We start from the raw sequence: 19,696 nt of genomic DNA, 5'->3' as shown, positions 1-19,696 counted from the left end.
ATGGGCTTCGCCTTGCTTCTTTGAAGGTGCAGGTTTCTGCCCTGTCTGTCTGGTATCATCGTAGGATTGCTACAATCCCTGATGTGCGCACCTTTATGCAAGGTGTTCTGCAAATTCAGCCACCATTTGTTCCACCTGTGGCACCTTGGGACTTGGCTGTGGTCCTGAGGGCTCTCCAGGGACCGCCGTTTGAACCACTGGGCTCAGTGGATTTTAAATGGCTAACAGCTAAGACTGTTTTCCTTCTGGCCATAGCTTCGGCCAGACGTGTTTCTGATTTAGGGGCTCTCTCTTGTAGACCCCCTTTCTTGATTTTTCATGGGAACAGGGCAGTGCTACGCACTCGTCCTGAATTTCTTCCCAAAGTTGTTTCCCAGTTTCATGTTAACGAGGAAATAGTTGTACCGGCTTTTAACTCACCTGGCCTTTCAGTGGGTGAGGCCACTTTGGATGTTGTGCGGGCCTTAAGGACTTATGTTGACCGCGCTTCTTCGTTTAGGAAGTCGGACGCCTTGTTTGTCCTCTATGGCTTCCGTAAAAAGGGTTGGCCTGCTTCAAAGCAAACTTTGGCAGCCTGGATCCGTATGGCGATTTCAGAAGCTTATCTTCATGAAGGCCTGCCGGTTCCTCCTTCTGTGAAGGCTCATTCCACTAGGTCTGTGGGTCCTTCGTGGGCAGCTCGACGTGGTGCCTCTGCAGTCCAGAACTGCAAGGCGGCCACGTGGTCCTCTGTCCATACCTTTGTGAGGTATTACGCGTTTGACACCTTTGCCTCTCAGGATGCTTCCTTCGGGCAGCGGATTCTCCTTTCAGCACAGGAGCGTCCCCACCCTTAAAGGATACTGCTTTGGGACATCCCCAAGGTATCCTGTGGATACCCTATGGACCCTGAAGTAGAAAATATGAGATATGGTAAGAACTTACCCTTGTTATCTCTATTTCTACGAAGTCCATAGGGTTCCACAGGACTCCCGCCCTGTCGCACCTGTGCTGCAGATGGGCTTTGCTCTGGTCACCGGTGTTTCCGTCTCCCTCTGGCGAGAATGTGATTCTTGTGTGTGTCCAGATCTTTTTTCTCTCTCTTCCTTCTCCTCCTCCGGCCTATGGCTTGGTACGTAACTGAGATGCCTTGGCTCGGGGGCGCGGTATAGGAGTGGGACCCTAGTGCATCCTGGGAGGTTGAAAACTTAACTCTATGGTGCCCGATGCCTGACGTCATCACCTATACCCCAAGGTATCCTGTGGAACCCTATGGACTTCGTAGAAATAGAGATAACAAGGGTAAGTTCTTACCATATCTCATATTATTTGTTTATACCCGGGCAAGCTGTGTGGTGATCATTATTTGAGCATCCAAATGCTGCACTGCTGACTACTGGTGACAGGCTCCTGATACACCGGACCTCTGGAAGCAAATCGATACCCCGCTCACACAAGAGCCATATCCTGCTGTGAATAGATCTTCCATCAGCGCTATCACACCAGGATTTCCATCGGCTTTATTATCAACCATGGGACAGCGAATCTTATCCTGACAGCGCTTTACAGCTATTCATCCTCTCCCCTGGGTTACAGGGGAAATATACAGCTACTGTGCACCAGCCTTCCGGCAATCATTTGGACAGTGACACCGCCGGTAAGCGGAGAAATCCTTACGGCGGCTCTAATAGACACTAAACATCCGGACATTGGCAATCATAGTGTGCTTCTATTTTAATTACCATCTTGGACGGACTTACTATACAGGTACTTCGTTTCAGGCTCTAAGATACTCACATTGGTGTTTTTCAGACAACTTTGATAAAATCTTCCTATAATGACAATTGTTTTATGGTGTATTGAAGCTCAATTTTTTAGAATCTTAAAATAATAATCCATGTAATATGAGTATGTGATGACATTTTATTAGTTGATCAGTTTCAGTGAACCTGTTCTGTATCCCGTCTTCTGCTAGAGCTGCTCTCTCTTTTTTTGTGTACTTGCATAGTATGGGCCTGATTCAGTGTTGTACGCAAACCCAATGGTTTGCATACAACATCGGTCTGTATTACGCATGTGCAGGTCTCCCTCTGCGAGATCACTCACAGTTGCCCCAAGCCGCAGCATGCTTGACATACTGCGGCATTTGGGGGCAGAGCAGAGGCTGCGACCAGGACCGTTCTACAAAACGGGGGCACTTCGCCCCCATTTTGTAGGCGTGGCAGTGGCCAGCCAGGTTCTGCGTCTTCTGACTCAGACTTCCTGATCCCGGCTGAGAAGTTCCGCTGGTCATTCTGAGTAAGCTGAGGCTTACTCATGTGGCCAATCGTCACAATTGTGATCAGATGCTGCACCCTAGAACGCAGCACTCAGATCTGCAACTCTGGCATAGATTCTCTAACTGTACAACTCTGAATCACCTATTATAAAAGCACAATTTGACAGCTAAAGTACTTATGCAGGCTAGGGCTAATTCAGCATTACACGCAATGCAATGCTGAATCTGCGCGTGCTCAGGACCCGTTCTGCGAATGTGCAGAACGGGTTCAGCGTGATTGCTCGCAGCCCCTTCTATGCCTCTGTCTGACTGATAGGCAGAGGCATTAAAGGGGCGGGGGCGGTAGGCATTCCCGGAAACGGGGGTGTCTGCCCCGTTTTCCGGGAGTGGCAAGGTCACGGGCTGCGTTCACAGACGCAGTTTCCTGGCCTCGCAAGCCGGCCAGCCTGAGTAAGCTGAGGCTTACTCAGCTGGCTGGTGGGCCGGGCCGTCCACCATTGCGAACGATGGTCGCGATGGTGGTCTCAGTCTGCGACCTCGGTCGCAATGCTGGCATCGCAAATGCAGCAGGGGGTGTCATACACCTCCTGCTCCATTTGCATGTTTGCAAAAACGGAATTTTAAAGCTGCTTGTGTGCTGCTTTGCAATTCCGACCCAAGATGACTCACCCCCACTGTCCTTTCTACATTGAACAGTATGAAACCTATGAAGTTTGAAATGTCACGTTTATTGAAAATGGAGTCCATTCACATACACTTAAAATTAGAAATTCAATTAAAAATAAATTATTAGTAGTATAATTTATTCATGTAACGCCAATCATATTATGCAGTGTGTACAGAGAATATCTAATCAGGGCTGGTGCTAGAGTGTTTGGCGACCCCCTGCAAACTATAGATTGGTTCAAGTCCCAGTTATGACAGCACTTTAATTGGAGCTTGCAGTCTAAGAACTTGATTTTGAGTTTGTTGAAATTCTGCCGAAATTACGTATGCCGGCCGTGAACAGAAGTCTAATGAGATTATCCACCCGTATTCTGAATCGAGTGGATCTCTATGACGGTACCACCCCCAGCCCTGCGTCCGCTAGAGCAGCCAACATCACTATTATTGGCACTTACACCTTCTCCATGCTAGGTGCACGAATATAGCATAACTCAAACCAAGCAAATACAATCCCTGAAACCACCCTTTATTTTCTTTTTTTGCAATGACAGTGCATCATATGGTGCAAAAGAGTGTTTAATGTGTTAGACTGGATTCCATGTAACTAAATCAATAAAATATCAGGTTCAACACTGCACCCAGTTTGGAAACCACTGCCCTAAATTATATATAATAACCTACATTATTTACACTAGGAGGAATATAAGCCTTCATTATCTACAATTGGCAGCGACATATCGTAGCCACATACAAAGTTTCTTATAGTGTACTGGACATTAGTGCCATAAAAGGGCTGACTGACTCCCTGTGCCAGCCACACCCCTGAGCACATTTGAGAAGATGCATGGCACAGCTTAGCTGCAAATTGTGTGTCTGGCACACCACAGTCTAAGTAAAGGTGTATGAGGATACATCTGTATGATTCTTTATATATTATTTTTTGGGGGCACACATGAGTAGGGGGCATTTAAGTCTTAAATAGGTGCACATGATTCCTCATCGTACAGATGTTCTTAATGTTTAATTAAGTGATGATACAATACTGATCATACAACTGTTACCTTTGAGAGTATTTGTAGAGTTTCTGCTTTATGCATGTGATTGATGATTCATTTCTTCCTGCTAGATGTGTTTATTATAGGACATCTGTGACAAATGCTGTTATTTGATTGGGTTGCATGTGCTAACATGTTGCTATTACTTAGCCACACACAGTTACTGTAGCAGATGCTCTTCATACAGTAGCACTAACTAATGATCGTGGTAGTGGCAGTGTCCTCTTGAACGAGGGTATGTGTAATTTGTAGGTGAGGGGTAACCTGCTGTACTTTTTCCCTTGTCATTATGGTAGCAGCAGCTGCAGTCTAACTGTCTAACAGTCTATTACACAATGCTGATATTAAATCAACTCATGATTTGTTTATTTCAATGACTGCGACATGTAACAGAAAAAAGCAATAAAGAATTTAGCCTTATTACTATTCTCAGACATATTAAAAATGTCCAGTTATTTGTGTAAGTATTCTGACTTATTTTTATTTATATCATTCTAATGGCCTTGTTCAATTCTATTTATGAACCCAAAACTGCCTGTCTACCAGATTTTGCAGTGAGGGAGGAAGCAGATCCTCATCATCCCCCACGGAGATTCGTGCCTATAGTATTGCGGCGTTCATTTCATGCACAGGAGTGCATGTGCTGAGTGTCATCTGCGGTGACTGCTGTGCCTGTGTCCGTCTTGGCCTGTGCTGACTCCTCCTTTCCGTCCCATCTTGCGCTGACTCCTCCTGACCTGCTCTGATCCCTGCTGTCTGTCTCAGTCTATGCTGATCCTCCTGTACGTCTCGGCTGTCTACTGTCTCCTATCTCTGGCTGCATAGAGCTCCCCGGTAATAGGGTCTGTGCGTGGCGATGGACTGCGGAGCGGATTCAGAGGGATAGTGGTGTAACCACGAGGGGAGGGGGATTCTGTTGTACTTTCTGGCACCATTATTCTATATGAAATGTGGTCTGTTATAACTGGAGCGTGGGGGGCTGAGCAGGGGAGCTGTGCAAAGCAGTTAGGGAGCCTCCACGTTACTATATCCATTCAACTGTGACCATTTTGTGGACTAGTATAGTGTGTATAACAGTTGCATAACACATAGAGCTGTGCTCCTCACTCACTCCTGTCAATTTTTTTGGGGGGGGACGGTGGTCTGGCTCCTACACTTACATCCTGGCTCCTAGATTTTAGAAAAATTTGTCAAACCTTGCGGTATTATCCAATTCGGAGTGTACAGTACAACAAATCTATCCCAAGGCAATAAGAGTGCAATGAAGCTAAAAAGTAAATGTAATATGTATCATAAAAGTTGCACAAGAGCATTTACAAGCCAATAAATTAAAATAATCTGAAGGTGAAAAAAACGCTTTGAACATAGTATCTCTAAAGGTGGTTACACACTGGACTATGTATACCGGGACATCAGAACAATGTAATGATCGATGGAACGAACACTCGTTCCGTCCTTCATTAACATGAATGGGGCCGCATGCGATATTGTCAATTATGATGTGCAGTGAATAAAATCTGACAACATTACATGTGACTGCGGGAGCACGCATATCGTACAAACACACTGCACGATATGCACGACATCGTCCCAGCGTTTACCCTGCATAAGGCTTAATAGCAATCTTTTTTTATACATAACAAGATCTATTCACAACAAATACAGTTTCCAAATTAAGCCATATTCAGTACTCATCATACTTGCCGACATTCAGCTCCCTCCTTCTGGGAGGAGGCAGCCAGGTTTCTATGGCGTGGGGCGTGACTCGGCAATAGGAGGTGTGGTGGGAGATGATGTAATGGGGGCGGAGCAGGGTATGACTGCTTGATTGCGTCATTGTGGCCCCGCCCCCTCTTCACAGTGCCGATATTAACGGCATTGTGAAGCAGGGGGGGCCATGATGACGCGATTTAGCACAAATCACGTCCTCACACCCCAAACCCCCCGACCCCTGCTGCAGGGGCTGTGTATGTTTAGGGATGCAAGGGGTGGAGACCGGCCAGGTGATTTGCCTACTTTTCCGGGCTGCCGGGAGCGCCACCCGATTTTCGGGAGCCTTCCGTCCGTCCCGGGAGAGTAGACATGTATGATATTCATATCATTCAATTATCACAACATTTGTTAATATGTCACATGCTATTTAGATCACCTTACCAATTTAAAGTTCCCTTTAACTTTTTCCTTTTAATTTTTTTTCAATATATGTCTTAGGTTTACTATGCAAGTACTATATCAGGACCAAACGATATTAGTACTTCTGGAGGATTTTTCCATATGGCGAATATTTTCTTTCGGCAGAATAAAATGGTTATTGCCGACTCTTTATATTCTGAGGTATGTTATCCTGTTGTTTGAATTATAGCTGTAAAATAATAACTTAATTTTTTTGTTTCAAATTGTTGCTGTCATGTAGACAGCAAATGCTTTATAAAACAGGAAGTGATGTCACAACACATATATTATACCAATATAAAACAGGAAGTGATGTCACAACACATATTATACCAATATAAAACAGGAAGTGATGTCACAACACAGTGCCACAGAATTCAGAGCTGCAGTTACAATTCAGTAATATATTTGCAAATACCAATATGAAACATTTCAATGGACCAAGTGCACTTATACTCCATGTTAATTGTTGACTTTATCAAAATAATTTTGACTATCATTATTCTTAGTGCTTATAGTGAGCACCTGAATTTTCTTTTTGCCTGCACTACAAGTCTCAGCATGGTAGCACCTCTGCAATTGTATTTAATATTAGGGTGTGCAGTCCAAGCCCCCTCCACCTTTCCTCTATATTTGTACACTGCTTCTGCTTGGTATTAGCACCCCTCCCATCTGCCCTTAGGTATTTTTAATCAGCCCTGGTTCCTACATTGCTGTCTACATTTACATAATCTGTTAGTATTAGTGATATTAGGGACCCATGTGATGGGGTTTACCATGACATGGTGGGTTAGCCAAACGTGTACTAAGAACCTCACTTATACTCCATGTTAATTGTAGAGATTATCAAAATTATTTTGACTATCATTATTCTTAGTGCTCATAGGGCCTAATTCAGCTGAGCGCTTGCAAGCGGGTCGATGTTGGCCAAGCGCACGAGGGAGCCGGCTCCGTCGTGCGCATGCGCGAGACCCAGATAGCGACGAGCAAGCTGTCGCTATGGGTCTCGCTACAAAGGGGGCATGCTGTCGATGGTGAGTGACAGCACGTCCCCTTTGGTCCCCTCCCATGGGAACGCCTACCGTCTGGGGCCGGCCTCACTGACATCACAAGTGATGTCAGTGGGAGTGCTCTCGGCTCTGATAGAGCCAAAAGCACTCCAGGGCTTGCGGCCACGAGACCCTACCACAAGGGTCTCGTCGCAAGCCCGATGGTCGCGATGGTCTTGACCATCGCGACCATCTTTTTGGCCACTCGCTATAGCTGTGGGTGGTCACCCACAGCTATGCGAGCGGCCAGGAGGCCGCTCTAAAAAAAGAGAGGGAGGGCACTGATTCAGAGCGAGCGCTCTGAAAGAGCATCCGGCTCTGAATCAGGCCCAGAGTGTGCACCTGCATTTTCTTTTTCCTGCATTGACATTTCTGTAAATAATAATTGCCATCTTCTGATGTAATTTGTACAATAAAAATACTTAACTAAGCTGCTTCTGCTGTATGGGATTTGTTGAATTACTAACCCTGCACTCTATGTTTATGGCCATACCACCTTCATGGGCTTGGATTCAACACCCATAGTTAGAAGTAGAAATCATGTTACCAGAAGTTACCGTAGACTGCATACCCCCGTAATGGTGTGGCTGCAGCTCAGGGGCCAGGCAACTTCAGTCAGTCCAGCAGAGAGGACTGTGTTGGTGTGTCATCATGAGTTTGTGTTTCATGCACTGTCATTTTAACTCTAGGTCAGGGTGGAATTCTTAAACTAAAAGAAAATGAAATATTATAAGGAATTATGCACTCGCCTTCTTACATTATTATGGTTATCAGAAGTCACCTTATAGTTCTGTGGTCTGTTGTCTAATATAATTATTTACAGTAGTGATTACATCACCCCATATACAGTTCACATAAACAAAAAATGTATAATATAGTATTCAGTTACCTATTATTTAAACTCAGCTTTCATGTTTGCAAAATAGTTTTAAAGTGTACCTTTTCTTACACAGTTGAGTAAGCTATTTCTGGTTTGCCCTGTTATGTATAAGACTTTAGCCTATAAATTCACTAGCAATTAGTGACCGCTAATGCTTAGCATACACTATGCAATTATATGTCAGACATCTGTCCAATCTGGCCATTTGGAATGCAAAACTGGTAATGTATGGGAGCAAGTAACATTTGACCATATTATTATTATTTATTTATATGGCGCCACAAGTGTTCCGCAGCGCCTCACAAAGTACATGAACAAATAAGTAACCAGTGACTTACAATACAATACAAAGCAGGACATGGACATGTATAATAAACATTGCTATATTAGCGACCTTTACGCCCACATAAGCAGCCGAGTGTTGGTTATCCTAGTGGGGAGTAAGAGATAAATTAAATTACAGTAGGGAGAAGCACAAGAGGGTAGAGGGCCCTGCTCTAAAGAGCTTACATTCCTTAAGGGAGGGGCAGACGAACAGGAGTGACACAGATGGGGTAGGCGGGGAGGAAGGAAGATGTAGCAGTAAGTTAGGATGAGAGCTGGAAGGCTTTAATGAAGTAGTGGGGCTTAAGAGCTTGTTTGAAAGATTGTAGAGAGGTGCAGAGTCTGATGGGGAGAGGGAGGGAGTTCCAAAGGTGGGGAGCAGCGTGGGGAAAATCTTGGAGGCGGGAGTGGGAGGAAGTAATCAATTGGCATGAAAGGCAGCGTGTATTAAGTCAACGACGAGGGCGGACAGAAGAGTAAAGGGAGAGGAGATCAGAGATGTAAATGGGAGAGGAATGGGTGAGGGCTTTGTAAGTGAGTGTGAGAACCTTGAATTGGGTTCTGAAAGGGAAGGGGAGCCAGTGGAAGGCTTGTAAGAGAGGGGAGGCAGATGTAGAGTGTTTGGAGAGGAAGATGAGCCGAGAAGCAGCACTGAGCACAGACTGGAGAGGAGAGAGATGGGATTTGGGGAGGCCAGATAGGAGGAGGTTACAGTAGTCCAATCTGGAGATGACCAGTGGATGTATGAGGGTTTTGGTGGCATCCTGGATGAGAAAGGGTCTGATCTTGGAAATATTTTTGAGATGGAAACGACAGGACTGCGAGAGGTTCTGAATATGTGGTTTGAAAGAGAGGGAAGAGTCCAGGATGACTCCAAGATAACGCACTTTGGTATTAGATGAGATAGTTATGCCATCTATTGATAAAGAAATAGTGGGACATGATGTTATGTGGGAGGGTGGGAAGACGATCAGCTCAGTCTTAGACATATTAAGTTTGAGAAATCGCTGGGACATCCAGAAAGAGATAGCAGAGAGACAGTTAGAGATATGAGTCAGAAGAGAGGGGGAAAGATCAGGTGAGGAAAGGTAGATCTGAGTATCATCAGCATAGAGATGATAATGGAGGTCAAAAGAGCGGATGAGTTTACCTAGAGAGGACATATAGAGAAAGAATAGGAGAGGTCCAAGAACAGAACCTTTAGGAACACCTACTGTAAAAGGCTGTGGTGGGGAGGAGTTGTCGTGAGAGGAAACAGAGAAGGAGCGGTCAGAGAGGTAAGAGGACAGCCAGGAGAGAGCAGTGTCACGTACACCAAGGGAGTGAAGGATATGCAGCAGTAGAGGGTGGTCCACAGTGTCAAAAGCAACAGAGAGGTCAAGGAGAATGAGCAGGGAGTAGTGGCCCTTGGATTTGGCAGCAAGGAGGTCATTGCTGACTTTTGTGAGGGCAGTTTCAGTGGAGTGGAGAGAACGGAAGCCAGACTGAAAAGGGTCAAGAAGGGAGTGGAAGGAAAGAAAATGTGGTGAGGAGGTTGTAAACAATACATTCAAGGAGTTTGGAGGCAAAAGAGATGAGAGAGATAGGTCAGTAGTTAGAGAGAATGTTAGGATCAAAGTTAGGTTTTTTAAGAATGGGGAGACAAGGGCATGTTTGAATGCAAAAGGAGTGCCAGAAGAGAGGGAGAGATTAAGGAAGTGGGCAAGATGGGAGCAGGCAGAAGAAGAGAGGTAGCGGAGGAGGCGGAAGGGGATAGGGGAGAGGTGGAAAGGGGAAGGTCTGGATAAGGGCCTTAACTTCCTCTCTAGTCACATGGGAGAAGGATGTCAGAACCCTTAAAATGGATGGGGAGGGGAGATCCAGGAAAGGAGGAGGTGGAGAGCTGGGGGACTGGTTGGAAATAATGTCCTGATGTATGGGATCAATTTTAGATGTAAAATAGGTAGCAAAGTCAGTGGCAGAGAGCAAGGAGGGGAGGGGAGGAGGGAGTTGAAAGTGGAAAAGAGACGCTGGGGATTTGAGGACTGGGAGGAGATGAGATTCTTGAAATATGACTGTTTAGAGAGGGAAAGGGCAGCACTGTAGGATGACAGCATGAAATTGAAATGGAGAAAATCTGCCTGAGAGGGTGTTCTTCTCCACTGTCGCTCAGCGGTTTGTGAACATTTTTGCAGGTATCTTGTGCATTTGGAATGCCAGGGTTGAGGTGTGGATTTGCGAGGGTGAATAGTGATCGCCGGAGCAACAGAGTGAAGAGCAGAAGTAAGGGAGGCATTGTATAGGGAAGCAGCTTGTTCAGCGCAGGAGAAAGAGGATAGGGGAGAGAAGTGAGTCAAGTAGGGAAGAAAAGAAAGCAGTGTCGATAACTTCAATGTCCCGCTTAGTGGTGGTGGCTCTCTGAGGTAGAGGAGGGGAAGGAGAGAGGGATAGGTTAAAAGAGAGAAGGTGATGGTCAGAGAGGGGGAATGGGGAATTGGAGTAGACAGAAATTTCACAACGGTGAGTGAATACAAGATCATGCAAATGCCCACTTGCATGGGAGGGTGAGGACGTCCATTGGGAGAGGCCAAATGAGGAAGTGAGGGTGAGTAGTTTGGAGGCAGTGGATTCTGTGGGGATATCAATTGGAATATTTAAGCCATCTAGGATAATAGAGGGAAGGTCTGAGTAGAGAAAGTGAGTCAGCCAGGAAGCGAAGTTGTCAAGGAACATGGAGGGAGGGCCGGGGGGACGGTAGATGACAGCTACTCTGAGGTGTACTGGTTCGAAGAGACGTATAGCATGAACTACAAATGTGTAGAATGTAAGGGATTGTTCTGAGGGTATAAGTTGGTATGAGTAACCAGGGGATGGAAGGACCCCAACACCACCCTCATGACAACCCCCAGGCCTGGGGGTGTTGGAGAAGGTAAGGCCCCCATAGGAGAGAGCTGCAGGAGAAGTGGTGTCAGAGGGTAAAATCCAGGTTTCAGTAATGGCAAGGAGATTCAGGGAGTTGGAGATGAAAAGGTCATGGGTGGGGGCCAGTTTGTTACAGCTGATATGGAATCCAGAGGGCACAGGATAGATTGACAGAGTTGATAGGAGAAATGTGAATGAGATTGTCAGGGTTGCTATACCATGGAGAGGAGATTACTTTGGGAGACCGAGGTGAATAGAGTGTAGGGATCATTTGGGCTCCTGTACTAGGGGGGAACCTGTAGGAGGTGGGCAGGGAGGGAAATTAAGGAGATGTGGATGGAGGTGGGGTAAAGTGACAGGGAGAGAAGTGAGGGAGGAGAGATTAGCAGTGGGGTAGTAGGATCCTTGGGGGGTATAAGATAAAGAAAATGGAGTAATGGCGGAAGAGGGGGATGAAGGCAGAGAGAGAAGGGGAGATAGGAGGAGGTTGAGGAGACCAGGGGAAAAGGATAGAGGTGGAATCAGAGGGTAGAACAAAAGATCAGTTAGAAACTGAGTGAAGGGAGAAGTTGAAGACAACATGGTCATGGTAAGGATTAGGTACAGTGTATGCACAACAAAAATATATTATAGAGTTTAGAAAAAGTGGAGATATGATGGGAGCAGAAATTGAATATTAGAGTTGACAGTGGAAGTAGCTAGGTGATGTAAGACTAGGCAAAAGAGCCAAGGTAAAAATACATTATTAGAGAGGTAAGCTGACATTAACAGTGTTCATTAAGATTATCTGTTAAGCACAGAGGCAGCACAAACAGTAGAAAGTGATGCACAAAGTTTTTGTAGTAACCAAACAGAGTCCAGTGATGACAGTCCAGGCTATGCAGTCAGCAGGCTCATGTAGCAGTGTGAATGTGGATTCACCTTTGTTGATGTTATTTCCTTCGAATCTAGATTCGGTTGTTAGAAGTGTAGATAGGTTGTTTCCCTGCGGTTCAACGCCGGTCTAACGCCAGTATTAATCTTAAATTGTACTTTTGATTTGTGCACTTCTGATACAGGCCCTTCCAGCCAGGCTATTCCAGCCTACTAATGACCCATACATAGGAGACCTGCCATGTGAAGTTACTGATTGCTAATAAGCCCAGCACCCTCCCACTATTATGGCTAGCAATAATTTGAGTAAAAACAAACAAACAGCACATACCACTAGGCTAATATCAGGCTCAATGAGCTAACAAAGAAACAAACAAAAAAAACCCATCAAACTAATATACTATGCAGTGATATGCTAAATAACATTGCTTATCAGCAAAAGTCTAAGTTCTCAGGCTGGCCAATATATATTCAGTATTGCAAAAGTCTGAGACTTGGAGTCCGTTACCTAAGTTCTCAGGCTGGCCAATATATATTCAGTATATCGAAAGTCTGAGACTTGTAGTCCGTTACCTGCAGATGACAAGAATAAAAAGGATGCGTCAATTCGCCAGCAGAAGCAGCAGTAGATATAATTAATAACGCCGGTCTAACGCCAGTATTAATCTTAAATTGCACTTTTGATTTGTGCACTTCTGATACAGGGCACTTCCAGCCAGCTATTACAGCCTGACCATATGGTCCCAAACACTGGAAAACAGACAAAACATTAGAGTTATGGTAGACTTACCTTGATAACTCCTTTTCTTTGAGGTCCACAAGGATATCATGGGGTAATGTGGTTGGAGAGATCCAGGCACCAAACAGTTAAAGCTTTCAGCTCCCAGGATGCCTCGGGTCCTCCATATATACCCCACCCCCAGCCACAGGTCTACAGTTTTGTAAACAAGCCACAAGGCAGGAGAAGGAAAGAGGAGAAAAAAGAACAATCGTACACCAGAAACACTCTCACACAAGATTAGGTCCATAAGGATCTACAGGGATCCCATGGTGATATCCTAAGGCAGTTCCCCTAAGGAAGGGGGATGCTCCTGAGCAGAAAGGAGAACGCGTCACCCAAAGGAAGCATCCTGAGAGGCAAAAATATCAAAGGCATAGAACCTAAGAAAAGTGTGGACCGAAGACCACGTGGCTGCCTTGCACAATTGTTCAGCAGAGGCATCACGACCAAAAGCCAACAATGGCCCTACAGACCGAGGAGAATGCGCTGTCACCGTGTTTGGGACAGGGAGATCAGCCTGAGTATAAACCTGAGAGATAGTCATACGTAACCATCAAGCTAGGGTCTGCTTATTAGCTGGCCATCCTCGTTTGTGAAAACCATACAAAAAGAGCATCTGATTTTCTAACAGAGTTTGTACACTTCTCATATATACGGAGAGCACGAACTACATCCAGGGAGGCTTCACCTACAGAGAGGTCTGGAGCCTGAAAAGCTGAAACTACAATTTCTTAATTTACATGAAAACGCGACACTATCTTAGGAAGGTAACCCTCCCTTGGACGAAGAACAGCTCTATCTTGGTGAAAAATAAAAAATGGGGAGCGACAAGAGAGCACTGCCAAATAAGAGACTCTGGCCCTGATTCAGAACCGCTCGCTGCCGCAGGCAGCTCGCGGGGTCTGTGGCCATTTTTTTTTGTGTCCAGGCCGCTCGCAAAGCTGTGCAAGCGGGCTGGAGACTGTAGCGATTATCGCGACCATCGTGCTTGCGACGAGACCCTGGGGTAGGATCTCGGCTGCCGCAAGCCAGAGTGGACTCCCTGCTCTAATGTCAGTAGGTCCTCCCACAAACGCCGGTGTTCCTAAGGGAACGCCTGCGTTTCTGTAGCCACTCCCCCTACCCACCTACAAAATAGGGTGAGCTGTCACTCACCATCGACAGCCGCCCCATCTTGTAGCGAGACCCGTAGTGACTGAAGTTCAGTCGCTCGGCGGGGCTTGCGCACGCCGGACGCGGCGCATGCGCAGTGGCCAAACATCGAGCTGCTTGCGAGCGGCTCTGAATTAGGCCCTCTGCATGCAGAATAGATAGCGAGGAGTCCAAAGGTTCATATGGGAGAGCTTGTAGCCCCTTAAGAACCAAAGACAGATCTCACGGTCCTACCGGTGGGACAAAGGAGCCTGAACTCGCAGAACTCCCTGAAAAAAAATTCTACCATCTGGTAATGAAGCAATCTTTCTCTGGAACCAGACTGTCAATGCAGAAACCTACACTCTCAAAGTGGCTAGGTGGAGACCAAGGTCTAAACCAACCTAGAGAAAAGCCAGTACCCAGGAAACCCTAAAAACCTTAGGGTCAAAGCCAGATGCGGTAAGTCCGGATGCCGGAAGGGACCCTGTGTTAACAGATCCTGACATAGAGGAAGAGAATACGGACTGTCTATGGATAGATTCTGTATGTCGGTGAACCAATGACGTCTTGGCCAAACCGGCGCCACTAGTAGTACTGTTCCGCTTTCCTGCTTGAAATTCCTCAGAACTCTTGGGAGGAGGGAAATTGGAGGAAACATACATCAGCTTGAAGTCCCATTTTACTGCCAGTGCGTTCACAAAGACTGCTGATGGGTCTCTGGACCTGGACCCATACCTGGGGACATTGTGGTTGGACGTGATGCCATGAGATCTACGTCTGGTAGACCCCATTTGTTCACCAAGAGCTGAAACACTCAAGGGTGTAGAGACCACTTCCCGGAGTGTAAGCCCTACGACTTAGGAAGTCTGCTTCCCAATTGAGAACTCCCGGTATGAATATTGCCGAGATGGCCGGAAGATGACGTTATGCCCACATCAGAACCTTTGTCACTTCATTCTTGGCTGCATGACTTCGTGTTCCTCCCTGATGATTGAGATAGGACACTGTAGTCGCGTTGTCGGACTGGATCTGTACCGGTCTGCCGTGGAGCAGGTCCTGTGCCATGATAAGTGCTTTGTATACTGCTCTCAGTTCCAGAATATTTATTGGCAGATGACTTCCCTGGCTTCTCCATCTTCCCTGAAAGGTGTGATGAACTGTCACTGCCCCCCATCCACGAAGACTGGCGTCCGTGGTGAGAAGCGGCCAATTCGGAATCCAGAATGGGCACCCTTTGTCCAGATGATCCTTTCTTAGCCACCACAGGAGGGATAGATGAACCTCTGGAGTGAGAAGGATCCTCTGGTACTTTATCAGATGATACTGTCCGTTCCACCTGGAGAGAATCCATTTTTGCAGAGACCTGGAATGAAACTGAGCATATCCCACCATGTCGAAGGTGGATACCATTGATCCCAGGACCTTCATCGCTGATGGAATGGATACCCTTCGCTTGCGTAGCAGTTTACGTACTCTCAATGAAAGGGCTGCAATCTATTCCTTTGGTAGAAAGATCCTTTGTGCCTGAGAGTCCAGGAGTGCTCCCAAATGTACCATCTACTGTGTTGGAGAAAGAGAGGACTTCTTGCAATTGATGATCCAGCCGTGCTTTTGTAAGCAGGTTATGGTCAGCTGAAGATGGTGTTGTAAAACAACTGGAGTTTGTGCCAATATCAGAAGGTCATCCAGATATGGTATTATTCTGACTCCCTGACGCCTAAGATAGGCCGTCATGACTACCATTATCTTGGTATATACCCTAGGGGCTGTTGATAGGCCAAAGGACAGTGCCTGGAATTGGTAATGTTGCTGTAGGACAGCAAACCATAGAAATTGTTGGTGGGATGGTGTAATAGGAACATGCAGATACGCATCCTGAATGTCCAGGGAAACCATAAAATCCCCTGGTTCCATTGCCAAAATAATTGACCGAAGAGTTTCCATACGAACTTGGGTACACGGATAAACCTGTTGAGAGTTTTTAAATTTAGAATAGGGCGACGAGACCCATTCGATTTCTGAACCAAAAACAGATTGGAATAATAACGCCTTCCGTGTTGTAACACAGGAACCAGTATTATGACCCCTACCTGCAGCAGGGAGTGAATGGCCTCCTGAAGGGCCAGTTTGACTGCACCTGATGGAGGAATTGTGCAAAATAACTCCTGGGGAAGATGCCTCCGGAAAGTGAGAGCATACCCCTGAGAGACCACTTCTTGGACCCAGGCATTTGTTGTTGTTTAAGGCCAGTAATCCACAAACTGAAGAAGTCGGCCCCCCACCCTGGGATCCCCCAGGAGGAGGCCTGCTCCATCAGGCCAAGTGTTTGTCAACGGGCTTAGAAGATGGACGTCTGGCTGGCCTGGAGACCTCTTAGTTTGTTGCCTGGTTGTCCTGCAAAAACTAGACGGTCTGGAGGAAGACTGTTCTTTTGCCCGTCCCTGAGGACGAAAAGAACGAAAAGAAAACTGCCTAGACTTCAGTGTAGCTGAAGATGGCAGACCTGCAGATTTTGAAGCTGCCAGAGTAGCTATTATCTTATCTAACTCTGCTCCAAAAAGTATTTTTCCATAAAAAGGTAAGGATTCCAGAGCCTTCTTTGATGCTGTATCAGCTTTCCAGCATCCTAACCAAAGGACCCTGCACGCCACTGCTGACGCTGCTGCTGCTCTAGAAGCTAAAATTCCAGCATCTCTACTGTTCCTCCCAAACAGGAGACCACTTCCCCTATGTGGGAAATATACATCTGTTCTCTGGTAGCGTCTTGTAGAGAGTCTTCCAATTCCCCATCCATTCTTCTGCAGCTTTGGCTACCGAGGCTCAAGCCATAGCTGGACAAGTAACAGCTCCCGATGAAAATATTACCTTAAGACACGTTTTAATTTTCCTATCTGTAGAATCCTTAAGAGAAGATGCTGACGGAATAGGCCACGTAGCATTTATGACTAAGGGCCTGATTCAGAGCCGCTCGTAAGCGGCCGCTCGTTCGTTCCGAGCGATGTATGCACAACTGCGCATGCGTACGGATCGTAATACGCATGCGCGAACCAGTCAGTGTGGCCGAAAATCGTTTGTTCGCTAAATAGCGAATGCCTGATAATTTGAGTGACAGGAGGAGGCATATGTGGGTGGTAACAGGGGAAGGTGCTTGAAAACGGGGAGTGGAGATCCGAACGCAGGCGTGCTTAAAGGTCAAAACGGGCGTTTTAAAGGTGTGCATAATTAATACAGCAGCGTCATTGACCATGTCACTCGGTTATTTTATAGTCAGAACTGCTCGCAAGATTGCGGTACGAGAAACCAACCACAAGAATAGCGAGCAGTTCATACGCTGGTCGATGTACTCGATTAATCTAATAAATAGTGGACATGATGTAGGATGCGAGCAGCCAGGGGGCGTAGTTTTCAAAAAAACTACCGCATGTTTTGTTCGCTCGTTCAGACCTAGAGGCGTGAATAGACCGCAAAGTGCGAATGGTTGATTTGAATAGCCACCCCTATTTTCTGGACGAGCAAGCACTAATTGCGTCCGGCTCTGAATCAGGCCCTAAGTGCGTCACGTGAGCATCCACCGTAGGAGGTACTTTCCACTTAGTACATTAAGAAGATGGGAAAGGATACAGCAATGTTAATCTTTTATGTACATACAACCGTTTATCCGGGTTACCCCATGCCTCTTCCATAAGTTCAGTGAGCTGCTCAGATTTAAGAAACTCTGTTTTGACCACCTGCTTGTGTTTAAACAAGAGAGCCTTCTTACTAGGGGCTGGTTCATCATCCTGAATATCTAGGATTGATTTAACCGCCCTCACCAAAGAAGGAACATCCTCTGAGGATGGATGGTCCTCCGCTCCTGAGCTAGACCCTGGAGAAGAACCCTGCGCATCATCTAATTCTTCTGATGATGCGTCTGAATCCATATGCTGAGCAGGCTGATAAAAAGATAACTTGCATTTAGGTGCCTTAGTAACTACCGGTCTGCTTGCAACAGCTGACTGAGCCATACCCTGATTGAGTGGGTATAGGCATCCGTCCAGAATGGATGTATAGGAGGTGCAAACATAGCATGCTGTGGGTACCCCATACAAGGATGCATTGTGGGAGTAGCCATACGATCCACAAACTGCTTCATTACTTGAGACGAGGAGGACACCCAAGATGGCTCCTGTACAGGGACTGGTATACTGGACTGGTGAGGTGGTTCTTTATAACAGACAGTACACAAACCATCCTTTATCAAATCCTGCGAGGTCAAACCCTCTAAACAGGCTTTACATGAAACCAGCACAGGGCCCTCCCCCTCCTAATTGCCTTTACTTTTTGACATATCAATTATAAAAGTAACAATGCAATGTAATGTGACAACCTTCACAAATAACAATAACATTTGAAGTATAAGAAAAAAGACACAAACACCTGCAACAGAGGGATGAGGAGAAAAACAATGATAGCTATAACTGACAGTCAGAAATAAAAGGCAGTATCAACACAGCAGCTAACAGTCACATACATTGCATATGCCATTTAGTTGCAATAGGCTCTAAATTAACTACTCAAAACACGATGCTTGGTAGGATACAGAACACTATATACCTGATGGGAGAGATATACAGGGAGACTGACCCAAAACCTCCTGAGACCAACAGCTACAGCAGCGCACCGATAGTGGATTGTGAGCGTCTCATATACACGAGGCAGGTAGGAGGAGCGAACCAGATGCGCAAAAACCTTTGAAGGGACTGCATCTGGTTCGGGGGAGGACTTGCCTACCTCCCCTAAACTGCATCAAAGGCCATGTACACTGGCCTCGTGGCAGCAGAAGCGTCTGCTGCCGATGTCCGGCGTCAGACGGTAAAGCCCTGGTAGTCTTAGTGAGGACGCGGACGCTCCGTACCCTGACTGCAGCGGCTTCTGGTGTGTCTCCTACGCCGGAAGCAAGGACTGCCGCACGTGAATTACCTTACCTGACATCTCCGTGCATCCGGTTGCAGTCTGGGTCACAGCATCGCTGCTAGCAAGGCTCAGCGGAGACCCGCCGCAATCACCAACTCTATTACTGGTATTATGGTTCAGCGGAGGTAGACGGAGTCGCAGTACATGCGTCTTAATTCAGACACTTAGTATTGCCAACCCAAAAGCATAAAAAATTAAATAAAAGAAAATAAAAGCTTAGGACTGCCTGAGCAGTCCCCTGTTACAAAAGTGCGTCTGAATCCTACTGCACCAAATGAACAACTGAAGGCCTGTGGCTGGGGGTGGGGTATATATGGAGGAGGACCCGAGGCATCCTGGGAACTGAAAGCTTTAACTGTTTGATGCCTGGATCTCTCCAGCCACATTACCTCATGGTATCTCTGTGGATCCCTAAGGACCCTGAAGAAGAAACAATTGTTCAAATTTGTTAAATGAGTTTGATTTAACCAATTTGTCTGAACGGCTATTTTTGTCTCTTTTCCAGGGTTTGTGAGCAAATGGTCAAATGTTATTTGCTCCCATACACTACCAGATTGTCATTCCAACCAACCAGATTGGACTGATGACTGACAGATAATTGTAAAATGTATGCTTAGCATTAGGCCGGGCAGAGCCGGCCCTAGGCATAGG

The 19,696-nt window shown here is 46.2% G+C and overlaps 1 protein-coding gene across 3 annotated transcripts in view; it reads left to right on the top strand.

The window, feature by feature from the left end:
* The window catches only part of ZMYND12 (zinc finger MYND-type containing 12), an 88,205-nt gene that overhangs the window by 22,102 nt on the left and 46,407 nt on the right, over positions 1 to 19,696 (top strand). For all 3 annotated transcript variants that reach the window (XM_088453967.1, XM_088453970.1, XM_088453969.1), the window contains exon 5: positions 6,190 to 6,312. In XM_088453967.1, coding sequence (XP_088310093.1) covers positions 6,190 to 6,312 — 123 coding nt within the window. The remainder of the gene's footprint in view (positions 1 to 6,189; positions 6,313 to 19,696) is intronic.

This window comes from Taudactylus pleione, unplaced genomic scaffold, assembly GCF_031769625.1.
Source record: "Taudactylus pleione unplaced genomic scaffold, aTauple2 ptg000604l, whole genome shotgun sequence".
In the NCBI taxonomy this organism is placed as follows: domain Eukaryota; kingdom Metazoa; phylum Chordata; class Amphibia; order Anura; family Myobatrachidae; genus Taudactylus; species Taudactylus pleione.
This window is presented reverse-complemented; position numbering and strand designations above follow the sequence as displayed.